The 27,688-nt window shown below is 34.3% G+C and overlaps 1 protein-coding gene across 1 annotated transcript in view; it reads right to left on the minus strand.

Moving 5' to 3' along the window:
* Window positions 1-27,688, minus strand: part of kis (chromodomain helicase DNA binding protein kismet) — a 945,984-nt gene that overhangs the window by 285,999 nt on the left and 632,297 nt on the right. Inside the window, exons 35-36 of the mRNA XM_090408660.1 lie at window positions 16,023-16,096; window positions 5,253-5,464 (exon numbers count right to left, since the gene is read on the minus strand). Coding sequence (XP_090264786.1) covers window positions 5,253-5,464; window positions 16,023-16,096 — 286 coding nt within the window. The remainder of the gene's footprint in view (window positions 1-5,252; window positions 5,465-16,022; window positions 16,097-27,688) is intronic.

Raw genomic sequence — 27,688 nt, forward strand, 5'->3', positions numbered from 1 at the left:
AGCTGCAAAAGAGAAAATGCTGTGGAGGATATATAAAGAGAAAGGTGACTAGCATGGTAAAGAAGACAAAATCAGATTATGAGAAGAATCTGGCCAAGCAGGTCAAAGGAAATCCCAAAGAGTTCCTTCATTATGTGGCAAGTAAGAGGAAGAATGACTATGGAAGAATAACCTTAATGAGTGATGACAGTCACAAGGAGACATAAGCAGATAAAACAGTTGAGTTACTTATTGACCAATTTGCAAGGATTTATCATCCTAGTGAGGTTACTCTTTTAGCATATGTAACAGACACTGATGTGGAAGAAAAGGTGGATGAATTGGAGGTTCTTAGGAAATTACACAATCTCAATGTAAATACCATGGTGGGATTAGATGGGATATCACAGCTAGGGTTTTACAAGAGTGTGTAATGTACAATTACGCTCTTTAAGCCTCAGCTCTGGTAGAGAGTTCCAAGGGAGTGGAAAGAGGACAAAATAATTCCCATGCATAAGGGAGGTTTTACGACTACAAGTAGCAAATTATAGACCAATCAGTATCTCCAGAGTGGTGTTAAATAAGTACTAGAAAAATTGGTAAAAAAGAGAATTCAAGAATGGGTAGACAAAAATATGATACTGTATGAAGGTCAACATGGCTTTGTAAAGGGTTGTTAATGCCTTAGTAATTTACTAACTTTTTATAATAGAGTAACAGCTGAGATGGATAAAGGAAATGACTGCAAGATGATTCTGATGGATTCTGCAAAAGCATTTGACAGAATACTCCATTGAATTCTGTTATGCAAATTAGAACAAATAGGGATGGATATGACAATGGTTAAGTGGATAAAAGGGTGGTTGCTGAACATATCAAAAAGTGGTATATGGACGGGCAGAATTGAGACAAAAACAGGTGACTAGTGGTGTGCTGCAAGGTTCAGTGCTAAGATCATTGCTGTTTAATTTGTACATAAATAATGTCGGAAATAGCCTGAAAGGAAATATTCAGTTGTTTGCTGATGACGTGAAATTGGGTAGAGTAACAGTTAATCAAGGCAATGTGGAAAGCATGCAGTACGATTTAAATAGGCTGTCAGTATGGGCAAAAGATAACGAGTGTCAGTTTAATGTGCAGAAATGTAAAGTTATGCATTTTGGAATAAATAGATTACAAGCCGTGTATCACACACTGATGGCACTGTACTCCAGGAAATAGATGAAGCTAGAGATTCAGGGATGGTGGTAGACAGAGTTAAAGCTTAGAGGACATATTGCTAAGGTGTCCACAAGATTACTTGGCTATTGAAGAACATATTAACAAGTAGAGATAAGGAAGTTGTCATTTCTCTTTATAAGGCCTTGATATGCTCACATCAGGATTACTGTGCTCAAGTCTGGTCCACTGATTTTCTTGAGGATGAGGAAGTCTGGAGATGATTCAGAGGGCAAGTGACCAAGATGGTGATAACCTGTGGATTGTTCCTTATGAGAATACATTGAGGGCATGTGGATTGCAGAAACTGGTTGATAAAAGAAAAAGAGGATATGATAAACATTAAAGTTCCTTAAAGGGTTTTACAGGATTAATGCAGAGGAAATATTTTAGCACTCGGCTAGTGGGACCAGAACAAGGGAGTCATTCATGGAAGTTAAATAAAGGTGTGGTTAGTATGGGTGTGAGGACTAGATTTTTTACTTCGAGAGTTGTGAATGAGTGGAATGAGTGCTTTGTCTGTTAATGGATTGAAGGAGAGGTATGATAGATTGTGTAGATAGATCGTGTCTCCCACAATGAGTCTCCAGACACCATGAAGGTGCCTGTATAATAATAATAATAATCCAGTTCTCTCTATTCTCTATGCAAATACAGTATCCTTTACATTTATTGCTGCAACTAACTTTCTCCATCAACCAAGCCTCCATAATGCCCATAATATTTGGCAAAGTTATGTCAAACTAGCCCAATAAAAAAAAAAATCATTTGTTTCTGATGCATCTGCCATTTGTATACATGAATTGCAACATCCTTTTGGGTCTACTAGTTCTGAGTAGCCAAACTTGCACACTCTATGATCTTTCATATTCTTACACTCACTGAGCTCAAGTTTTTCTACATACTTACTCATCTACATCCACCATAGCATTATCTTCCCTGATTTTCGCATTTTCTCTTACTCAAAACACTCCATATAGACAACGAAGTAAAATAACCATTCCCAGTCCATTCAAATGCAATCCAAAAGTCATATACAAGTAGTTTTATCTCAAATTCACTCCAAATATTAACATTCAGAACCAAGTAGATCATGTGTACTGCCATATATTTAGAAGTTTTCGAAGCTGCTTTTCGTGTTGCAGCAGGTGGTAACAACATCTTTATCATAAGTTTTCCTTTCTGTGTGTTATGCATGCACAGCAAAAGGAATGCGACACTTTCATACCTTAACTCTTCCACATAAAGTAAAGCTTTTTCATGACAAAAATTTCTGATAATGCTGGTATAAAGATGTTTTTAATGTCAAAACTGCACATAGTTCCTTTTACGCAATATATACATTGACTTCGATAAAGAGCCAAGAAGCTATTTTTTTCCGGCAGCGTAAATTAAGTTAAGGGAATAATAAATCCATCATTATTTTAAAGCCTGATACGAAACCAAAATAATGAGGGATTTATTATCCCCTTAACTTAATTTATGCCGCCAGAAAAAAATAGCCTCTTGGCTCTTTATCGTAGTAATAATATATATATGGGTACACTGTCCTGGCAATTCATGTAGTAAGGGTATGTAAGTTTGGTTCACTTAAACCTTGGTATCATCCAGGTCTACCTACTCACTGATAAGACCTCAATAAAGGTCGAAACCAGTCTGGGTAGTGATCTCTCCTCATAATGTAAAAATAGTAATACATCTCTTAGGAGGTGCATTTTACATTGTGAGAAAATATTAAGGATAGTGATGGAGCTTGCTCCACCTTTGCTCTGAGTTGCCCTAGTGTTCTACTACCCAGGTGTTGACTTGCGCTTGGACTCGCCGATAGTTCTTTGGCATGAAACTCTTAAATTTCAATCTCAGAGTTTCGTATCGTATCTGGCTTTAAAATAATGAGAGATTGATTATCCCCTTAACTTAATACACTGACTTGTTTGCAATTGTGGCCCTTCTTTCTAATTCACCCTTAGCACGCACTATCAAAAAAAAAAAAAAAAGACTTGCAAACTTCCCTCTCTCTTTCACTCACTCTTCTTTTCACTTCTTACAGTAACTCATATTCTTTTACATTCTCTCACAATTCCATACTTTGTTGCCATTTAAATCATTTACAATGAGCAAAATTATGAACACTTTCTTTTTACCTGTTTATATTCTAACCTAAGGATGTACATTATTCCCTCTGTTATTCATTATCTATATGGATCATATTATGAAGGAAAGTGGTATTAAACCTGATATCAAAATTGGAGATGTTAATATCAGTTCTTTGCTTTATGCAGACGATGTTATACTTCTAAATAAATCTGCTACTAGTCTGCAAGATTCCCTGACTAAATTGAATAACTGTTGTAACAGACATGGTATGAGGTCAGCAATAAAAAGACAAAGACAATGAAAATAGGCAGAATCGTTGAAAATGTTGTGTTGTGAATGGAGAACCTGTGGAACAAGTAAAACATTTCAGCTACTTAGGCTCGATTTTTAGTGAAGATGGTAAATTAAACATGGAAATAGACAACACAATCAACAAAGCTGGTATGGTAGGAAGTCAATTGAATAAATTCATATGGAATAAGAGAGAAATTAGTCAGAACACTAAATTAGCTATATACAAGACAGTGTTCAAACCAGTTTTAACTTATGGATCTAGAGCTGGGTCAGAAGTAAAGCACTTAACCAAAGACTAGAGAATGCAGATATGAGAGTCCTGAGAAAGATTAGAGGCATGAACAGATGGCATCAATGGCAATATCATATAAAAAATGAGGATATTAGGAAAGAACTTGACATTGTCAGCATCCAGGAATGCGTTAGCAGAGCTGATCTCAGGTGGTATGGTCACTTAAACAGAATGGGCAAGGAAAGCTTAGCAAAACAAGTGTTCTCTGCCAGGTTGGCAGGAAAACGACCCAGAAGAAGACCAAAATATAGATGGATTGATACGGTACAAAGTGCCTTAGATGAGAGAAATATAAGATCTGATAATGTTGGAGTCGTGATAAGTAACAGACTGATTTAGAAGAAAATTGTAGTAGGAAGTTAGTAATGATGTAAATTATTCATGTAATACTATCATATCCTGTACACCCCTTGAGGGTACATGGCAGGAATTTGATGATGATGATGATATTCTAACCTAGTCCCTAATATCTGTGGTCTTCACTTTAGGAAAGTACTATTTTTATTTTTTTCAAACTCATTGAGAACACATATCTAATCAATCATGCAAATGGCATATAACATGGTTGCTCTTACTCTATTTTTAAAATGATCAGTAATACTTTCATTACTCTTCTCTCTCACTGCACCACTCACTAATAATTTCTGTAGATTTTGTCTGTAAAAGGCTTTCTATAAACATGTTATTTCTCTTATTAAAGAAATCTTGGTTTCCTCAATTTCCACCACTTCTATGTTATTTTTCTTCTAACTTACAATTTCATCATTCATACTTTGTTCATCTTCATTAATTTCCAATCCTCTCTTCTCAAAAACAGTGGAATTTTTACACCTTTTTTTTTCTTTTCTCATTTACCATGCTGCTATCTCAGTTTTGCCACACTTCTGCAACTTACTGTTTTTTTGCAACTCTTCATCACTCTTGCTTATTACCCAACAACCAATCATTTCAACAGTGAACTGCCTTCACATACACATTTTCACATTGCATCTCACAAATTCCCACATACTGAATACCCTGCACAATTAATATCTTAGCCATGACTGTCTTTGTAATTCTCTGGGACTATTATCAACACTGCAATAGTACATTTTGAGTAGAGTCCAAAAGAAGACCTGTGACTAGTAGCATGCAGCAGGATTCTGTTCTTGGACCGTTACTGTTTAATTTGTTCATTATATAATCATTACCTACAAGATACTTAAAACATAACGCTTAGAAATCCAATTGCAGAAATATTAATTTTACATACTCAGAACTGGTTTTCATTGAGGATATGATTTAAATCCAAAGTTCAGCTCTGCATTATAAGCACTTGGCATTAGTAAGTAATAATAAATAAGAAAACAGCATGAATACAGAAATCATTTACCTTCTTCTTCAGTTAGCCTTCTACCACAAACTCTTTTGCACATTGCATAAAATGATTTGAAGTATTCAGCTAATGTTTCATCATATTTTCGTTCCAAACGAGCAATGGCACGGAATCTTCTCCAGTCATAGTGTTGTCCTTTTCGATTATATTCTACTCCAAACGATGAGATTGTCCTGTAAAAATCAGCTTCTTCTCTTCTAGACCACCTTCTAAAATTCAGAAATCATAAATAATTAAATCAAATTATCTGATGTGGCTTGATGGATTCAAAAATGCTACAAATAAATAAATTAAAAGGGAATTATCTCAGTATCATAAAGTGTTCACTGTAAAATAAAGTAAAAACATGGTTATTTGGCACTCAGTCAACTGGGTGAATCAGTTGTACTGTCTTACAAAATGCACAATTAGGTTTTTAGAGATAAAGACATGTGGTTTTTATAATAATAATTGAGGCCACAAAAGGTTGTAAAAGTAGTACATTATACTGTGGGTTAATTAGAAAATTTGATTACCCTGCTCTATAGAATAACACCTGGAAAATTTCCAACTACATCAGGGTCTCCAATAAGCAGAACAGGGTCTCACGTGGATGATAAAAAATCATCTAACACTTATAAACCTGAATAAAGCAACCTTTAACAACACTTATAAACTGTACCTGGTCATTAAACTGGGTCATTAAGTTTTATTTTTAGACCAATCAATGAGTAACATTAATGCAATTGGTGTAGCATGTAGGTTAATCAAAACATTCTCACGCTGAGTTTATTAGTGATCTTGTTCAAAAATTGCTAATATTGTTTAGAAATATTAAGAGCATATCACGTAAACAGAAAGGCCTACACCAGCATGGTGAATGCATGCCAGAGGTGGCACATATGAAAATTTTGCTGGCATGTCAATGATTTATGTGATATCATTTTATACGCTTCTAAATTATTTAATTTTTTTACTTGTTACAATACATACAAATTAAATTTTGTTTTGCATGAAAGAAATTAACCAATAAATGCATAGCTCACTATACAGACAAGGCCCGTCAGCTGAAAATTAGAGCTGATGTTAAGAACCTCTAGCCAATGGCTGAGGGGCATAATGACATGACTCAGCTGTTAGAAAACAACTGTTTAGTCGCCAAAACTTCCATCACCGATATAAAAACTTTTCATTATTTAAAAGCTTATTAATTATCTCAATTTATGATCTTTAATATTTTTAGCATAAGACAAGTCACCAGCTGCAACTTTGCCAAAACACTACATCTAAACATATGATATTCATGCCACTAGTTGGCAGAAATAAGCAGCGGCAAGTGTATTATTGTTGCATATGTGCACTTTTGTTTTGTTTTTGCTGTAAGTGTGAATTATAAAGGGAATTTAATTTAGGCAATATAATAAAATGTTGATCTTTATCCACCATCACCACAAAATCTTTTATTTACTCCAACTCCAACAATATATCTGCACAATAAAACTGCACTCCTTCCTCTTCACACAATTCTGCTAACATATCATTTTCATAATTCTTGCTCTCCACTTCATCTCATCACTATTATACCTGGGCAATGCAATGACTACCTTTCCTATCACACTATTATATTTTATCCTTCTCAGCAATCTCCTAATATCCAATCTTATATTCTCGTTGTTCCCATTATGCCACATATGGACTGTGCACAGATACTGTGGTCAGTGGGTTTTTAAAAGGATGAAGAAATGTTGGAAAGGGTCCAGAGGTGATTGACTAAAATAGTTTGATTTCTGGAATGTTGAATATGAAGAAAAGTTGAGACAATGCAATTTGTAGAGTGTAGTGGATAGGAGGAAGAGGGGGTGATATGATAGAGCTTTACTAGTAAAGGGTTGTTAAAGGATTAAAACTGGAGAGGCTTTCATAAGCTGTAAAAGGAACGTGTGAGCAAGGGAGTGAGAAGTAGTTTTTTTGCATAGAGAGTTGTAAATGATTAGAATGCACTGCTTTATAGTGTGCGGTCTGCAGAGAATCTGAACATGTTTAAGGCGTGGTATAATGAGCTGTGTGTATTACAAAAGGGACCTGCTAGAAGAGTCTGACTTCAAGGGATCTTTAGATCACAATAATAATCTGTGTGTCATACAGGCAGATGGTGGATGTTTGAGAAATGAGCTTGCCTCACTGCAAAATCTGTAGCCTTGTTTCTCTTAATCCCAGCATAGCTTAGCATCTAACAAAAGCATTCATTAAAGCGTAGCTTCCTATACATGACAGAGGAAATGTTCAATTTCAGAGAGAGCACTGAAAGTTGTTGTAGCTCTAGACTTCTTATTACCTGAATATGAAGAGAACTTGTTGAGTATAAATATATTATGCACCTTTGGTAGCAATGGAATTTGATATGTATTATAGTGCAAGTTCTATTGTAAAGTTATTCTAGTGGTATTTGTGCAGATATGATGTTGTTGTCTGGAAAGATGGCAGAAATCCCACTAGGTCCTCCAATTTTGAGCTAGCTGTGCGTGCACACACACACACACACACACACACACAAAATGAGAGTATTCGGTTCTATGAGCTTCGAAGAACTACTAGTAGTGGAAATTTTTTGATAGCCTGCTGAAACAAACAAACAAACAAAAAAGCTACATGCTGGTATGCATGAATACCATGGTGAAAATGTGTTTTGTGATGTTCGGGCTGTGTTGCATACTGTATTCTCTAGAGTTTGTAGGAGAGCAAACCAAAAGATTTTATAACAGTTTGTCAAATGTAAAATCCCCAAATTGTGGCCAAAATACTGCTGGATATGTAAGGTGCTCTGACAAGGATTTTATTTTAGTTAAGCATGATAGAGACGTCTCAGCTGTTGCCCTCAAAGTGACAAAGGTGGTTTGTTTGCCTCAATGTACAGACTAGGAATAGGGTCTAGCAATCACGGGAAGTGTACTCTCTCCTGACTGAAGTATAGACTTGGGATCCATAATCAAGTTTTGATCTTATCAATGCCCTGTACAAACAAAGCAAAGAGCATCTGTCAGCACATCAGTGAGTTGAAGATAGGATGCATAGAATGTTCATTACTTTCTGGCACTTGTCTCATAACTGATGTATGTTAAGAAGGAAACTGAGTTTGCTGTCAAATATCAGTGCCAAGAACTTGGCTTCCAGTTCAACTGGGATTAACGATTATCCTAGTCAGAGTTCTGGGTCAGGATGAAGACCATGTCTGTGGCAAGGTACACACAAACTGTCTTCTACTGTGAAAATCTGAACACATTTGCAAGTGCCCATTTTGAGAAATGGTTAATGGCTTGCTGCAGCTGTCTTTCTATGACCTTCATAGAAAGACACGAGGGACAGAAGATGGTAAAGTTATCCAAACAGAGGGCATTACTTACTGTTGGAGGAAATTATTCTATAAGGTTGACCTTGATTTTAAAAAAACGTGGTGGCACTTAAAACAAAATCCCTCTTCTTGGTTTTAGGAGAAAAAGAGGGCAGTTCCCACTCGGACTTGGAAGATTCGGTTAGATAAGAAGTTTTTAATAAAAAGAGGAAGACTTCCTCTAAGACCAAAATTACACAAGTCTTTCAGTTTTCCAAATCTTTAAGCAGAGTGATATTTAAGAAAACCAATACTACATGCTCACATTTTAGGAAGGCATCTCTAATGGATGCCTACAGGCAGATTAGATGATCAGTAGTAGAATGCTATTTTCAGAAGAGAAATATCATTCTGGAAAAAAAAGTTATCCCTCTCTCTCTCTCACTCTCAAGAAACCATAAAAGATGAGAATTAACCATTTTATCCCAGAATATTGCACAAGCAACTAGTCAGAGCAACTGGACAGTAGTTATTTGGGAATTCTGGATCATTCCCTGGCTTAGGAAAGGCAATTATAATTTCCTTATCTGGAAATATGCTCTCACAGAAAATTCTAAATTAAAGATGCCAAGAAATCGTATTCTTGGTTTCATCCTTTGTCCAAGTGTAAGCAAACAGAGTTTGCAAATGAAGAAACTTCATGACAAGGCAACTCATATACAGAGGCTAATGACTTAACATCAATTGCTTTAGTATCCCATAATGCAACACACATCCTTAGAGACATGTATAATACTAAGTTTTATAGAAAGGTTGTCCTGTCATGAAGTTACTTCATGCACAAGCTCTGTTTGCTTGCACTTGTACAAAGGATGAAACTAAGAATATAATTTCTTGGCATCTTTAATTTATAATATAACCAAGTAAAAAACTTTCAAAATCTATCTCTAATCCAAAGTATTTTAATGATAAATTGCGACACCTTTTGGCTATTAGTATATGGAAATATGACTTCTGTATTACTTCAACCATGGTATCTCTTCTGGGTCTGGCTTCCACTCAATAAAAGATCAAAACCAGTGGTAGTGGCTCTTTCCATAATGCATAGGATTATACAAATCTGTAAGAATATATGCAATGCATTATATCTCTTCTGGGTCTGGTTTCCACTCAATAAAAGATCAAAACCAGTCTGGTAGTGGCTCTTCCCATAATGCACAGGATTATACACATCTGTAAGAATATGTGCAATGCATTATAGGATACTAAGGCAATTGATGTGAAGTCATTACTCTCTATATATGAGTTGCTCTGTCACGAGGTTACTTCATGTGCAAACTCTGGGTGCTTACACTTGGACAAAGGATGAAACCAAGATTTATTGGTATCTTTAATTTACAATATAACCAAGTGAAAAAACTTTCAACAGAAAATTCTGTTGTAAAGGTGCAACAGTTAAACTATGGCTGATGTTGACAGATGTTTTAATACCATGCAATGGATATGATCTGGTCCGACAGCAGTTGGATGACATTTAAGAGCAGCATTAATTTCTTCTTAATTCAGGAAGGATGGTAGCCATTTCAGTGAAAGAGCACTTAGGAAATAAATACATTTTTATTTAAGAAAACAAAATAAATAAAGGGAGCAAAACAAAACATCTATGAGAAAGTGACTGGAGCATCTGGTAAAAGAGATGGGTCGTCAGTTCACTGGACTGTCCCTTTCTGGGTGATATGAAGAATTACTTTTTGGACAGCAAATGGCATAACTGTAAGCTAATGTTGGGTGGATTTGAAATTTATGTAGGATTAGCAGCTAAATAAGGAGAAATATATATCAAAATCAGAACAGGACACCAAGTTCTCTGAAAGTTGAATAGGCTATTGATGCGCTTGTGCCAAGATAGGCTAGAGGTTGTCAGTTCAAAAAGAGATTTGAACATTTTCAAAATGTAAAAGTAGGTGAACTGAGATCTTTCTTGCAAGAAAGAAGATAGGATTGTGTTTAGGTAACCTAAGTCAATGATGATGGCCTTAAAATACTACAGATACTTAAGGCAGTGGTTTTGGAAAAAAAGCTTGTAATGTTTTCTGGATATGTGGGGTGCTCTAAGAGGGATTTTATTTTAGTTACACATGACAGAGACGTTTGTCAAATAAAGAAAGTATATGCTTGAGAAAAACTGTGGACAGAATGTGAGGACAGTCTAGTAAGGTATATGTATAAGAAGAGCATGTGAGTGAAAGAACTTTCTCAATGGTTGGAAAACATCTTGGACAATGAGGAAGAAACTGAGAATCCAGTTACAAAGAATAGAAGACACACAATGAGATGGCAGAGTGGTAAGTGTACCTCTAAGCTAGACCCAATTAAATGCCTTCAAAATGTCACTTGATGATCATTTGAGTTTTTCTAATTTTTTCATGATACTGTGCCCAAAATAATATCCATTTGGCGATCAGGTGTGAAGTGAGAGCAGAAGAATCAATATTGATGGGGGTTCCAGGTGGTGATAGAGCTGGCTGTTGATGATCTCATACTTAATTAAAAGGAAAAGAGATTAGAGTGATGGTACAATTGTTTTATAGCTGATTCTCATCTTTTTTTTTTTTTTTATATATTTTTGGAATGGATTGTCTTGATTGTCGCTCAGTTTTAAGTGCAAATCTTTATACAATGTTTCATTAAATCTTCATCGCTCCAATCTTTTAATTTGTTAATGTCTCTTATAACTTTAAAGTCCTCACTATGTTGTTTTAAGAGTATGAATCTTTCCATGACTGAAGTTATTGTCGTGTCTAAAATCGTGAAGAAAAAATTTATTTTAAAATTTTGTTTAGGATCATGCATTGTCTCATCTGATGCTTAGTAACCAAAAAAAAAAAAAAATTTTTTTTTGTTATTTTGCAGATGTCTTGAAAAATATGATCAATATTAAGATCGTTTGCTACTACTTCTTTTGCAGTTCTAATAATATTTTCAAAATATTGATCTGTTCGGCGAGTATTTAGTTCTTGTATAACATAATCAAGATTTTCTGTAATTTTTCCTATATCAAATGTCAGATTCTGCATTGTTTTGCTTGCAACATTTACAAGACTTAAGATTTCCTACTAAACATGAACAGAGCAAATAAATTTAAACGAATAAATCTTTGAAATTAAGTTGTCTGTCTGAACTCTATAATTGATATCTTTGATTTCATCTTCCGTAATATCAAAAAGAGCCTGGTAAATTTCCTTGATATTATTTTTAAGTGGCTTTATTTTTTTATTTATACAATTTTCGCTGAGTCGACGCTTACTCTGTGAAATAAAATCTGTGGTAATATTGATAATGTTTCATTTCAAACAAATTATAATAAAACTGGTGATGTATTAAGTTAAAAATATCGTTAGATTATTAAGAATTGATAATAATTTGAATGATTTTAAATTTCATTTTTATTGCATTAACTAAAATTTGTAATTGTGTAATTTATATATATATTTTTTATTATTTCCCATGCTGAAATAGCGCCCCTCATCTTCAAGCGCCTTTGTGTGGTACACAACTGCACGGTGCAGCCCTGGACAGAGTGCACAGCAAACTAAAATTTCTCAGAAAACGTTACAACTTCAAGAATGTGAATGCAAAAGAAATTTTGCATTCACAATCTTGACATTCTGATTTTAACCAAAAACTAAACGGGATGATTCAAAATGAGGTTAAAAGATTAGGAACATTGATTGAGAAGAAAAATATTAAGTAACAAAACAAGAAACTTATGATATTCAGTACAGCAACTCAAACAGTTTCCTATCATGCTTATTAAAGTTCAATTTGCAGACTCAGTATCATCCCGCACGTGTTGAAAATGATAAGTGAATATATAACACCTGGCACTCATGAAAAATCACAAGTGATCATGCAGATCAGGCAAATCCCAACTGCCTAATCCATCTGGCAGGCAACTAACTGTGCTGTTATCACATGATGAGTGTGTTTGGAGTGGGTGAAAGGCTATCATATAGCTGTCCCTTGATTTTCAACACTAACATGTCAATTTTCAGATGCTCATTTATAGATGCTATGTCCATTTAATGTGGAATATCATGTCGGTGCAAAACTTGCTGTAGTAATTTGGTGTAATGCCAAATGGCAAGCACAAAGCATTTTACAGAATTTGTCTCAAAGTTTACATTCTCCTTAAGGCAACTTCACATAAATGACTTTTGAGTCTGATCTCCTGTTTCCTAATTGACACGTGATCAGCCAGAATTCTCTCTTTACAGATGTAACTGGTCTGAAATTTCTGATACCATTTAGAAATGGAACTGGCCAGTGGAGGATTATTTTTCCTACTTCCTTCAAAACACTTACTGAACAGATAGAACAGAATTTGTAGAATGAAATTTCCAAGACAAAGAAGGATGCTTCTGTCCATGCACCATCTTTCTTTACATTAAACTGGCAATAAAGTGGTGTTCTCTAGCAGTAAATTTTGAAAACCAATTCTTGCACCAGCATACACTAAAACTGAGTTATTTCAAACTATTTATGTAACATTTTCTTGCTTGCTTCTTCACAAAAAATTTTAAATCATGCATGCTTTTTATCCCCACCACCATAGTATTATATTTTTAAGTAAACAAAAATCATATTTTTAAGTGTCAATGAACATGTATGCACAATTTTGTTGAAACTGGAGCAGTGAGAGTGGAGTTAGGAGTTATATATTATATTTTATCTCTTTAATTTCTAACTTTTTATAATAGAGTAACAGCTGAGTTGGATAAAAGAAATGGCTACATGATCATTTTGCAAAGGCATTTGACATAATACCACATGGAACTCTGTTATGCAAATTAGAACAAATGGGGTTGGATATAATAGTGATTAAGTGGATAAGAGGGTGGCTGCTGGACAGATATCAAGGAGTGGTATATAGAGGGGCAGAATTGAGGCAAAAACTTTTACTTTTATACATCTGGACTAGTGGTGTGATGCAAGGTTCCGTACTGGAACCATTGCTGTTTAATTTGTAAATAAATGATATAGGAAATAACCTGAAAGGAAATATTCAGTTGTTTGCTGATGATACAAAATTAGATAGAGTAATAGTTAATCAAGGTGACGTGTAGAACTTGCAGAATGATTTAAATAGGCTATCGGTATGGACAAAAGATAACGGGTGAGAGTTCAATGTCGAGAAATGTAAAGTTATGCATTTTGGGATCAATAGATTACAAGCTGTGTATAACAATGATGGCACTGTACTCCAGGAAATACATGAAGCTAGAGATTTAGGGGTGGTGATAGACAGAGGGTTAAAGTTTAGAGGACATACTGCTAAGGTAGCCCATAAGATTACTTGGTTAATGAAGAACACATTAACAAGCAGAGATAAGGAAGTTGTAATTCCTCTTTATAAGACCTTTGATATGCCCACCTCTGAATTACTGTGCCCAAGTCTCTGGAGGTGTAACAAGATTGAGGAGGTGTAACATAATAATAATTTTTTAAAAACTGGGACAAACAGAGAAAAGGAAAGATTTTTGTTTACTTCAAAAACATGTATGTTCAGAAAAATTTTATTGCTTTTTCTGGATTAGTCAAAATCAGAAGATCTCAACTGAACTCACTTGGGGTATTATTAATTTCTGCAATACATGGATGGCCAAGTGAACAATTCACTACTTGCATGAAGCACATTTCCTGAATGGCGGTCCCCCCCAGCAATTTTGGGGATCTGCCAACCTTTCTGGATATAGAAGGTAACATTTTCTTGATTGGATGTTCATTTGTGGAATGAATAAAGAGAAATAATAGTACTTTTGTATATGTCCCTAATGGCAAAATTTAGCTCCTGAGCACCAAGAAGCCACACATGCATGCTTACTGTCCAGCAAGCAATGACTCCATTCAGAAGTGGAGAGTAACCTGGATGTCAAATACCAGTAGACAACAAGCTTGGATCCTATTCTTGGATCAATGGAAAAGGATACTGCCAACCTATGTAGGTGAGCCACTAGCAGATTGATCCATGTTAGCCAGCCATGTCTGCCTGTCTTAATTAAGCAGAGGTCAAATTAAAAAATTAAACATTTGGACTGCTCTGCACAGATGTGGTCACATAAGAGATGACTATGTTGCTGGAAAATTGATAAATCCTAGCATTTACCATAGTGAGCTGATAAAAGTCCGAAACTTGTAAACTCTTCCATTTCGGGCTTTTACCAAACCATTTCAGTAAATACCAGAATTTACCAACACCAATTGATAAAAGTTTTTTTTTACCGTGATTGTGCTTTTTAAGTGAGCGTGCGCATGTTTTTAATTTTTAATTATTCTTTGAACATGTAAGTTTTAAAATATTCTAACACTCATTTATTTAGAGAATAACATTAAACTGCTTTATTATTTTACTACATTTAATTAATGTATTATAAGAAAATGTTCATGAAATAAAAGTAACTTATTAATCACAATTTCTTTCAACATTATCAAATCATAATTAAACTTATTTGTTATAGCAAGGTTGGCTGTTATAACATTTGGAGTTAGAAAGTAAATTGGCTGATTTGCACAAACATATCATCGTGGTATACACATCTTTGAACAGTTGAATTTTTTGAACCCTTGTCCATCAACTAAAGGAAGCTTTTTTACCACTTCACATACACTTATTTCTTCCTTTCCGACGCTTAAAAAATTTTCTTTGCACTAACCTAACAGGAAATAAATAAAACTTAAAATATATTAGCACAAAAACAAACTGATTCTAGATAGTAGCCACTCACACCTGTCTATACTCGCACTCGACTGAGTGGTTAGGTACGTGAACAGCTAAGAGAGTCAGGAGCATGTTGGGACCTGCAGACTACAGGCTCATCGCTTTTACCAACTGGTTGGGTAAAAGCCTGAAATGGAAGTGTTTACAAGCATTTTTCGGACTTTTACCACCTCACTATGGTAAATGCTAGGATTTACCAATTTTCAGAATTGTATAGTAACAACTACACTATAGAATTGGAATGAAGAAAATGATAACTGAGCAATTGTTCCCTGCTTTGGTAGGCCAGTTGATAAAAAGCTACTGTTTATTTACTGTAAAGACAGAGTGTGAATTCCACATGAGGCATGGATGTTTGTAAAAGTCTAAACTTATTGGGCTTGTATAACGCTTTGAGTTTAAAACAGCAACACTTTTAGAATATCAGGTATGAGGACATACACGAGATTAAAAAGTATTCTACAAAATTTAATATTAGCAGGAGGATGATACGATTGAAACCTAAGTTATTCAGAGGTAAATATCAATTAGATGCTGTGGAATAAATTTAAGGTGCAGTCCTATGCAAGCTAAACTTTTATTAGATGAAAAGTGAACCTTTCATTGAGATTCAAAGATGATGATAAAATTATATAATAACAACAAAATGAAATGTATACAATTGTACACATTTAATGTATACCTTTGTTGGAGCTCTCTCTTTTTGAGTTCTCGTTCTCGAATGGCTGCTTCAAACTTCTCTCTTCTTTCCATTTTCTGAAAGATAAATATATTTCTTAATGGTAACTATAGGATGAAAACACACACACACACACAAGGATGCATACAAATTATGTGGGTATAATTTACTTCTTTGCCCTCTTTCTCAGGACTCGAAGAAATTCTGACAGAAAACTGTCAACACTGAACTTTTTTAAAAGATGGAGTGGTAGGAGAGGGAAGGGAAAATAGTAGCAGTGGAATGAAATTGAAGCAGACAGGATGAGATTTTTAGTGTGATGCTATGGAAACATGAAGGGTGCTATAAAACTGGTATAGCAGATATGATCATCATGGATGATGTTTATTTATGGAAATATAGATTATAATGAAAGTATCATCTAGGAGTAAGGAAAACTAATTCGTGTTTCTTGCAAATAACTACCACAAGTAGTATGCAACACAAGACATATGAGGATAAACAGCAATGTTTTTATGGAACATATTCCCTCAATCTGGGGAAACACAAAGTCCTCTAGCATATCCAGGTATGCCACACTCTTAATCATCTCCTCATGAAAAAAATGGCTCAACAATGCAATCATGCATGAGTCCACAGACATTGACTTTTCAGACTGATACAGATGAACTTTACCACTTCTATGATCCCCCTCGCACACCTAACAATTATAGTGATTCACAACTCCATGCATATGAAACGTCTCATCACAAAATAAAACGCTATGGAGGTAGCTATCATGTTCAGCAATGAGGTCAAACATGGTGATCACAAACTGAACTCTTTGTGGCCTATCAGTAGGCTGGATGTGATGAACAAGCTGCAGTTTATAAGCATGAAGTTTTTCAATCTCTTGTGGACTTTGTCATGTACTGTGCTTGTAGGAATGTTTAATTGACGACACACACTACGAACTGAACATTTCAGGTTACATTGGAAAGACAGTCTAACTCGTTCCAGGTTTTCTGTTCTTAGTGTAGGCCTACCTGGTGAGTGTCCTTTTAAAACACTTCCTTTATTTATATAAATAAATAAATAAATCCTTCTAATGCCTATTATTCCAAAAGGGAACTGGTGGAGTTCCTTCGGTTCTAACTTAGTAAATAAGATGGCTAAAGCTGATGACCAGCTGCTTTCCACATTATGTCTATTAACTGTGTGCATTCTTCATGCCAGATTAGACAGGCTAACTCAACCTTCAGTGGAAAAGATCATAAAAGTTCTTTGCCTCCTAGAAGGGATTTGAAGACTGATCTCATTCAAAAGGGAATTATTGATGCAGACAAAGCTAACCTCACCTAAAGAGAAGCAAAAACAAAACAAAAAGTAGACAATGTTGTCTGTCCATCATCAATGCAAAAAATATGAAATGAAACCTCTAATGTCAAAGGCCCAAAAAATTTGTTCTTCACTAGACACTCCCAACAAGAAATAGAAACAACCGACAAACCAAACTGTTCTTTTTTCAATGGTTATAATCTACAAATAACTGTGAAAAAAAAAAAAATTCTCTAAATGAACATGAAATTCATTTGAAAAAATGAATTCTGATTCCCTATGTAAAAGAACTTCTGAATGTGTTGCTGAAATTGTCAGCTTACTGCACCCTTCAAACCCATCAACCCAATACATCAGGTCTCTCTCTCCTTTGTTGCTACCTGCTATACATCAAGACCAATGTGCATGTATATCTTATTTCAATCAGGCAGATCAATTGAAAAATGTATTTATAGACACAAAGTCATATCCAGCTCATATATATGGTTTAGTCCAAGACAGAACTGCCACTATCCACTGGAACACCAAAAATTTTAGATAGAAGCATTTAAAGTATGAACATTTATTCAAAGAAGATATTACAGTCCTATGAACATTGCTATTAGATTTCAATTACAATGATGGTGTGATCATTTCTGTATAAAATAATATTGTTAAGTTCCCTGTTGTAAAGAGTTTTAAACCACTATTGAATGTAAAAGAGATTTCCATTATTATAGTTTTTATAAATCAGATGTATTTTAAAATTCTTTTGTTATTCTACTGAAGATATTTTATGAGATGTAAAAGAAAATATCTGTAATTAATTTTAATTCATTACAATTTTATGGTGGTTTAGGTGTTTCCTTATTATTTTAGGAGATACTTGTGCCATATGGTTTCTTCAATTCAATTCATAGGATAACACAAAGAAAAAAGTGAATAATATTTATTCAAAAGTCATATATTTCAAACTGAAAATTATACGCCATCATCAGTGGCAAACAGTAGATGAATACAAATTAACATGTGAACAACCATGTGATGTTATCCATAAACCATGCAAAGACATAACCGAGGAAACACTATTATTAGTTATTAATTAACTGTAAAAAAAAAAAAAAAAAAAAAAAAAAAAAAAAAAAAAAAAAAAAATCAGCTAACGCCTTTTTATTCCCGTTTATACGGGAGTAGGCGAGGCCATTTAGCCCTATCTAACTTTTTGGAGACTGAGTGGGCAGTTCAATCTCCACTGGTACCCAATCAGAGACAGAACTGTATCATTAATTAAAATTTTAATGATGTGTGAGTAGAATAAGACTCCCCCATATCTTTAATAGTGAAAGGCAATTGTTCTTTACTAGACAAGAACATCAGTCTTATATCACCAATAGGATATCTCAGAAATCTGGCCTTGCACAACATGTAAACGATACACACCAGAATTTTCTATGGTCTGAAGCATGTTCAGTCCATCATTATCGCTATAAGTTCGAAAGTTTATTTAAAGAACATGCTGAAGCCTTACTTCATCGTGCAAACTATAATCAGAATGACTACCTCTCAACTATCAAAGAAATGGGAGAATCGTATTCTAATCACCCATCATTAAAGTTTTAATTACTAATACAGTTAATTAATAACTAATAATATAGTGTTTCCTCAGCTATGCCTTTACACTGTTTTAGGTATAACATCACATGGCTCTCACTGTTTCAAATCAATCCATTGTTTGCATTGTACTTTGTATTCAACTACCATTTGCAGCTAATGATGGCTTCTAATTTTCAGGTCAAAATATATGGCTTTTGAATAAATATTATTCACTCCTTTCATTGTGTTATGTATTTCCTTATATTGATGGTTATTCCATGAGTAACATTACATCATAAAAAACAGAGCAAAACATATTGAAGTCTGCCCATTAGAAGAGCAAAATATAAAAGATCTGCCTCTGGTAGAAATTAGTCATGCTTTTTAGTCCATTGCAAAGGACAATGGGAACTAATTTTGTCCCTCTAAATAATCATTTCTCTTTCACCCCTCCTCACGCACACATACAGATGGCACCCATCACAAACTTTGTCTAAAGACAATGCTGATATCATTATTTTTCTCTAAGTCCTATGTGGATAATAAAAACAAGTCGCTTCCAACCACGTAGTACAAGTGTAAATAATCTAGATAACAAAGTTTTTGGCCATTATTCTATTCTCAAAGTTGTACCCACAACTTGCACTTGGAAATTAACATTCATGCTACATCAAATCCAGAATCTTTTATTCTCATATGACATCCCTCCTAAAGAATCAAGATTATACTGGGATCATCACAAAGGCTGACCCACTGCTCTCACCATAGTCCTCTAAAACAGTGCTTCCCAAATTTCTGGATGTCAGGGCCTCCTTTTGAAAAATTAAAATATTTCACAGCCCCCCGTCGAAAAAAAATCGTAATATAGACATATATTATTCTAATATTTATTATATTTATATTCAATCCAAAACATACACAGCAAATATTGCAAAAAAATCAAATGCAAATATTACATTTTTAGCATCTTACATACACATTTGACATGGCTCATATTTTTATATAGATATATTGTTATTGTACATTCGCAGTACAAGCACATGAAACGTAAAACGATTAGTAATAAAGAAAGAACTAAAAACATAAAAGAAGTTTAATAACAATTTAATGATGGATGCATTTCAATACTGCTACACCAATATCAGGTGAAATATTTGAAACTGCAATTCTTAGATTTCTGCTTTGAAATGAAACTTATATGAATAAGCATATATTTACTAAAATTCATTAAGCGCCAAAATACGCAGGAAGCGAAATTTGTGAACCCGCACCAATGTGTGATTTTCCCCCCCATTAAAATATAAAAAATAACAAAAAAGAAATAATAAAATTTAAATGCGTTTCTTTTAAGATAAAATAAAACTACTTAGTCTTAAAAGATTTTAAATTTGTTTTCATTATTTCATGCCCCCCCCCAGGGGGCCTCAGCCCAAAGTTTGGGAAGCGCTACTCTAAAATAATGGTGTTAATTAATAGTAAACTTCACACAGCCTGTATGAAGTACGAGTATAAAATATGCCACTATACTCAATTTTAGAAGTACTTGTGGTACAGTAATGAACATGAAAAGTTCATTTTCATGTTGTACAACAACATGAAAATGAACCATATATCATAATGATATAAAAGGCAAAATCCAAGAAACAGAATGTAAAACAACTGATTTCAATTCATCACAAAAGGCATGTAATAGAAGAATATTATTATTATTAAGAGAGACTTCCAGGGAGTCAGGAACTAATTGAGGGAGACATACTACACGCACCAGCTATTCGTGAATTTATTCACACTGCTTGCACACACAACATCCAACAGCAGTCCATTCCAATCAAACACTGCTCTATGAGAGAAAAATCTAGATCTCACCCACTTCTTAGCGGCTTTCATTCTCAGCGTCCAAGGATGCCCTTTTGTCCTTTCCCCATCTTCCATAAAATGAAAAATTCCATTAGCTGAAATCCTGTATGACCCTGGACATTGACTAGATGTTTCATATATATATAAGGCCAAAGGAATTATTGAATGATGGTCTGTTATTCTCTCTATATATTGTTTAACTGAATGTTGTAGAGATTTCTGTTAGTGAATGTAATATTGGTATTCTTTATGTCGGACTTATGGTTGCTTCGTTTAAAATATGACAAGACAGGGAACTTGGTAAGCCACAGTCCTAACAGCATTATTATCAAAGGATAAGTCAAGTTCTGAAACTGGTTTTATTTTAAGACTGCAATTCTTAGATTTCTGCTTTGAAATGAATACTTGTCAATAATTTAGATTTTGGACTTTGTACACCAGAAAGGAAGAAAAAATTGTCACATTGAAGGCCAGCCATTGGAAGTTCTCTTTCACTCACCATAGTCAATTACTATTTAGAACATTTGAGAAGACTTCCTTGTTCTCTTAATTTCATCTTCAGCTTTCAAGATCCACTACACGAATTATATTTTTGCAATTTGGCAATCTCCAGAAAGTATACTGATTCTCTTCTTAGAAATTAGCAACTTTCATTCCTAGATCAAGTTCACTAAGGAAATAGGAAATTTTGGTTTCATCTTTTATTTTTTTTCTCTCCAGACATTATGTTCACCAATATAACACCCCCCCCCCTCCCACTGTGCAAACATAATACTATTTCTCACAAAACTACTTCAAATGGTTTTCAAATATAATCAAAATGATTCAGTCAATCCTGCAAATAAATTATAATAAACAAGATATTATATTATGGTTTTCATCATATAACCAAGCATAAGCAAACAAAGTTTGTGTATAAAGTATCTTCATAGATGGCTACTAGCACACAGATGCTTTTGACTTCACCATCAATTGCTTTAGTATCTTATAATGCAAAACACATTTACTTTCAAATGCGTATATTTCTATGCATTACAGGAAAAATCCCTACCCAGATTTTACTGAGGTCTCTCTCCTCAGTGGAAGATAGACTTCTATAGTGATTTAACCTCATTAAAGGTCTAAACTGGCCTATGTAGTGACTCTTCCCATAATGCATAGCAATACATACATCTGAAAGGAAGTGTGCTTTACATTGTTTAATACTAAGGCAATTGATGTGAAGTCATCAGTTTCTGCATTTAAGTAGCCTAGTCATGCAGATCCTCCATGTTTGCTTAAAGTTGGGTAAGGATTAAAACAATATAATTTCTGTACTATGGCAGAAAACACTGCATGAGATATAGTTAAGGAGGGTTAATCGGATAGGAGTTAGATGGATGAGTAATATCATTAAGCACGAGCTGCAGAAGAAGAAAATGTGGTAGATATATAAAGAGAAAGGTGACCAGCAAACTCATGAACAGTACAGGGCTCAGCCAAGAAAGGTGACCAGCATGGCAAGGAAGGCAAAATCAGATTACGAGAAGAATTTAGTCGAGCAGGCCAAAGGAAATCCCAAAGAGTTTTTTCATTATGTGGCAAGTAAAAGGAAGAATGACTATGGAAGATTAACCTTAATGAATGATGATGGTCACAAGGAGATGGAAGCACATAAAATAGGTGAGTTACTGAGTGACCACTTTGCAAGCATATATCTTCCTAGTGAGGTTACTGCTTTTAACCTATGTGACAGACTAATGTGGAAACAGACGTTGATGAATTGGAGGTTCTTAGGATATTGCAGAATCTCAATGTAACTACAGCTATGGGATATTAGCTCTGCGAGAATGTGTTTTGTGAGAATGTGCAAGGGAACTGGCAATGCCTTCGACTAAGCTGTTTAATTTAAGTCTCGGCTTTGCCCTCTTTCCAAGGAAGTGGAAAGAGGGCAAAATTATTCCTTTGCATCAGGATGCAACCAGTTCTAAGACTACAGTAGCAAATTATACACCAATCAGTATCTTAGGCATGGTGGCAAAAGTATTAGAAAAATTGGTAAAAAAAAAAGAGAATTCAATATTGGGTCAATAAAAATATGATACTGTATGAGAGTCAACATTAAGATTCTTACCTCAAGATTCTAGTACCTGACCTGAGCTAGTTATCATCATGCTTTTCCAAATATGTCCGCTCAAGAGGCATTCAAAGCTACTATGACAGTACTACATGATTAATCTCCTATCAACAATTTCCCTTCAAATTTGACTATTACTTGTTAGCATTCCAATATTGTTATATCTAACATTCTGTTCTACTAAGACACTTCTGACTGAATCAATCCACCTAGATCTTGCTCCTCCTCTGGGTCTCTTTCCTGTCATTTTGGCAAACACCTGCTTTACTAACCTTTCCTCTCCCATTCTGCTTAAATGGCTATATACCACCTCAGATTAGCTCAGGTGATTGAATGCATTCTTGAATGTTAACAATGTCAAGAGCTTTTCTAATTGGTCATTATAATATGATTTTGCAATTGCTGTTATCTGGTTGAATCCCCAATTTTCCCCAGAACTCCCATATCTGTGGTCTGCAATCTTTGATCCAGTGCTTTATTTCTATTCCAATTATCAGATCCATAACTTCATACATTGAGCATTGTCTTGTATACTTCTAGTTTGGTGTTTTAACTAATTTCTCTCTTATTCTAAATAAATTTATTCAACCGTCTTCCCATGATACCAGCTTTGCTTATTCTGTTGTCTCTTTCCAGATTTGCCATCCTCACTAAAAACTGCGCCTAAATAACTGAAATATTTTAATCTATACTCCTGCCAATTTAATAGTTTTATTCTTTTAATGCTGATTTTCATGACAAATTTGTTACTGCTGGTTATTCGGTTTAATTAAAGACTTGTACTTTTTGTGTTTAGGAGCATATCATCATCTGCACAAAGCAAAAAGTGGAGGGGGTCAGGAAGTCACATAAAGGTCAAGCCAAACAACGCAGAGGAGACTCCACATCACATTTAAGGATAGCGAGAACACCAAATGGGGCTTCTGATATAATGTCCAATCCTCACCTTTATGCAGTGTGCTTTGTTAACAGGAACTGATCAAACGAGGATGAGCTGGCAATTTGAGACTTAGCTGGCCAAACTGTATTCTCTATTGGTTTAAACTACAATTATATATGATGGTAGTACATGATGAGATTTCACGCTGGCTCAGGCATTGCTCAGTTAAACAAAGCCCCCACTGGAACAAACTTGACCTCAACATCTACAAGAAGAAGAACAAACCTAATGTTGGAAGAATTGAATATCGATAGAATCTTTCTATATAAGATTAAAGGAAACGTAATCAAGCTTTCAGAAGAACTAGAAAAGTAGCAAGTGGACATAATACCATTAATGAGACAGAGACGATAACAACAAGTGACATCTTAGTCAAAGGAGGAAGGGTATACTAAATACTATGATCATTTATACATCAACAATCCAGAAAGTTGCAAAACCTATAACACAACATATGCCATCCATACCAAAACTTGTGCCTAAATATCTGAAATATCATGCTGGCTATAGGTTCTCCAATGAGAATTCTATTTTATAATAAAATAGAATTCTGAAAAACAGAAGTCAAAATTTTATGATGATGGAAAACACTGCTCCATCTATTATCATAAAAGTTTGTCTTCTTGTAGCTAGTTTTCAAACCAAAGTTATTGTTACAGCAGTTATTGGCTTAGTTAATGAGTGCAGAGTAAAACTTGTTTTAGATTTATTTAAGAGTATAACATCAACTGCATAAAGTAAACAGCTGAATTTAATATTTCAAATTGCAGTATCTAGTTCAATGTTATTTTTCATCAAACTATCTTCCCAGTATATACTAATTACTGACTTAAAACTTAAGTAGAAGCTATGTATTGTTCTGTATAATGTTTCAATTATGCAGTACAATTAAAGCATTTTGAGGACCTCTTCTAACACTATATGCCTTTTCCAGATCTACAAATATTAAATACAGATCACTGTGGAAAAATCTTTCCCATGATTTTTCAACACATCTGTCATGAACTGAGCTTGTTCTTTCCCAAGTTCCTCTTCCATAATTTTATGTAGTTCTCTCATAAATCTTACTTAAAACACCAACTTTAAAAGACCAAAATTACTTTATGATACTCAGTTTTTTTTTTTTAATAGATGAGTACCACGAGAACTTTATTACAAACATATCATCTAGAATCCGTCCTTTTTTGACCATGCCTTCGAAATTATGCAGTGTAACTACTGTACAACTTTAAAATACATATTTCAATACTTGAGTATTTCTGATTAAATAGTATCAACCGCCTTTCACCCTGTATATCTTTGACAGCTCTTTCTATTCTTTTCAACAGCATTATTTCTCTTCTCTGTGATAATTTTTCCAAACTAGCTACTTTTCTGCATTTCAGATTATTGGACAGTTTCTTCCTAATGAACAATTTCCCTATTTCAGATCTCTGACTTTTTATTTTTTTTACTACTAACTTTTTTTACTCCACTTGCCATGCCACATTTCAGATTTTTGGCAGCTTTTTTTTCCCACCACAATACTGAAAAGTACTCTCTTGAATAATAAATAATCTTGAAATCAGTAACAAAGATATACAAATCTATGGTCAAGAAATGGAAAAGTAAATCAATGATCCTTCCCATAATGATCAGACTGCTGGATATGCATATTCATAAGGGCTCCCTATGGCTGTGACACATAGATAATGGTCAAATATTCTGTGAGACAAACATTGGCTTTTGAAGGAAGATGATGTAATAGAAAGGTTCTACAAGTTGGATAGGTGCAAAAGGTAACAAATGAACTGTAGGCAAAGCAAACAGAGAATCTAATGCAGAAAGATCAAACCTTGATGCATTGTACAATGGATAGTATAGACAAAAGAGGATGACCAAGGCAAGAGTGGGTACATGATGTGAAGCGGTGATGTGGAAAAGTTTTCAGGATTTGAGTCATCTGCCAATGGACAGAGAGAAACGACAAATGATACTGGACTGGGTCCAATGCTTGTTGGACCCATGGGCACTGATGACTCTCGTGAATGCATTCCTTTTGGATATGTTTACAATTACATTATTCTGAAGGGTTTCTGCCACTCTGAAGATAAATATGTTTTGTGATGCTCATATTTCTTAAATTGATAAATTTGCAACTGTTTCATAATTAAACTGTTCAGAATCAAATTACTAAAAAAATTTCTTATTATTAATTTTGATTATGGTTAGTTCAATTTCAATGTCAGTAAGGTATACCAGTTTAAAAGAGGAAAGAGTGGTTGAATAGTTGCAATTAAAATTACACCTATTGAGATGTGAGTGGAAATCATTAACTGACAGAGTGGTGAATGCGGATGCATTGAATGAATTTAAAGCACTGTTTGATGGCTTTGTGTGTAACAGTGTGTACCTCCCAAGATGCCATTCCAAGACTCCATGGAGGTCTGGTGTTAATAATGATGATTAAAACAAAAAAAAATTATAAACCTTATGCAGTATTTATAGATAAGTAAAATAAAATAATAAAAATGTTATATTATTATATCCTTTGCTACTACAAGAAATAATTTGAATATGTAAAATTCTAATGGGAATAATAAGAAACTATGATTTATAAACATATTCGGACCACAAATAATCTGCATCATCAAATCCTGAAAGCATTGCAATGATTCTGGTTATATATTGTACACAAACTAAGTGCATATCAAGTTACAATGAAACATATGTGGCTTGTGATTAAAACAACATAGTATTCACAGCTCATACTCTAAACCAGTCATCTCTGTGAATGATTACACTGATAACAAGCTATTGACTCCAAGCATCTTGCTCATTAGTGTCACCAGACAAAGTTTAACAGAAGGTATTAAGAGATAAGATATTAAAGTATTTAACAGATAGCTATTAAGGTAAAAAACACTTAATAGCTATCTCACTATATCATAAAATAGTTTCATTAAGTGATGAAGGAATATGATTTAATATTTAAGATAACAACATGTTCCTTATTCAGTGATAAGAATAATAAAGCCAGCTTATCTTATAGATATGAATGCAACATACAACTATTCCAACTAATGCTGCATATATTCTTTTGAAATAGAGGTAGAAAAAATAAAATAAAAAGTAATAATATAAGCTAACTTACTTAATCACTTCTCTTCTATCCAGAAGATATAATTTTGCAGCAAGCTTGCCAGACTATCCTGTAATTCTTTTAAGCCTGTTCTTCTCTAAGTCTCTCACTTGTAGATTTTCTTTCATATTGCCTTGCCATTTTATTCAAATGACATCTATGGGATGTGGTTCCTTTGCATCATGATTTCCAAAATTCTAGATGGAAATCTATTATATCTATCCTATATCCTAAAGAGGTGTTATGACCACCTGAGTTAAGCTTCCTCAAATCTTTCTTGTGAGTATACTTTACCTAAAGATTTTGTCTAATAGCATTTGTCTTTTCTTTTCTTCCCTTTTTTTGGGTAGGGTGAGGTGGAGGGAATCCTTATGTAATAGATTTCTGTGGCATAGTCACTGCCAATATTTCACGGTATGTCAATGTAGAAATTTCGGTGAAGTAATACACAACTAACTTTGATTTCTCGCTTATTTCAGTTTACTCATTAATGCATGGTGTAATCACCAGTTAACGCTACTCATCCATGCAACTCCTTTTTCAGATTTTCATTCATGCCCATCCCACCTGTGGAAAGCATAAATGTTCCACTTTCTTGCTTCTGATGTAACTATCCTGGAACTAGAAAGTGGAAAGATAGAATTTCTGATGCAAGAAAGTTAGAATCTGAAAACCATGAAAGGTTACTTACTTTTAACAAATGGGATTACTGTGTTAAAAAAAAATTCTGCCAGCCTTCCTTACTT

Source organism: Typopeltis vanoorti, chromosome 18 (assembly GCF_054136105.1).
Source record: "Typopeltis vanoorti isolate ZY-2024b chromosome 18, IOZ_Tvanoo_1.0, whole genome shotgun sequence".
NCBI classification, from domain to species: Eukaryota; Metazoa; Arthropoda; class Arachnida; order Uropygi; family Thelyphonidae; genus Typopeltis; species Typopeltis vanoorti.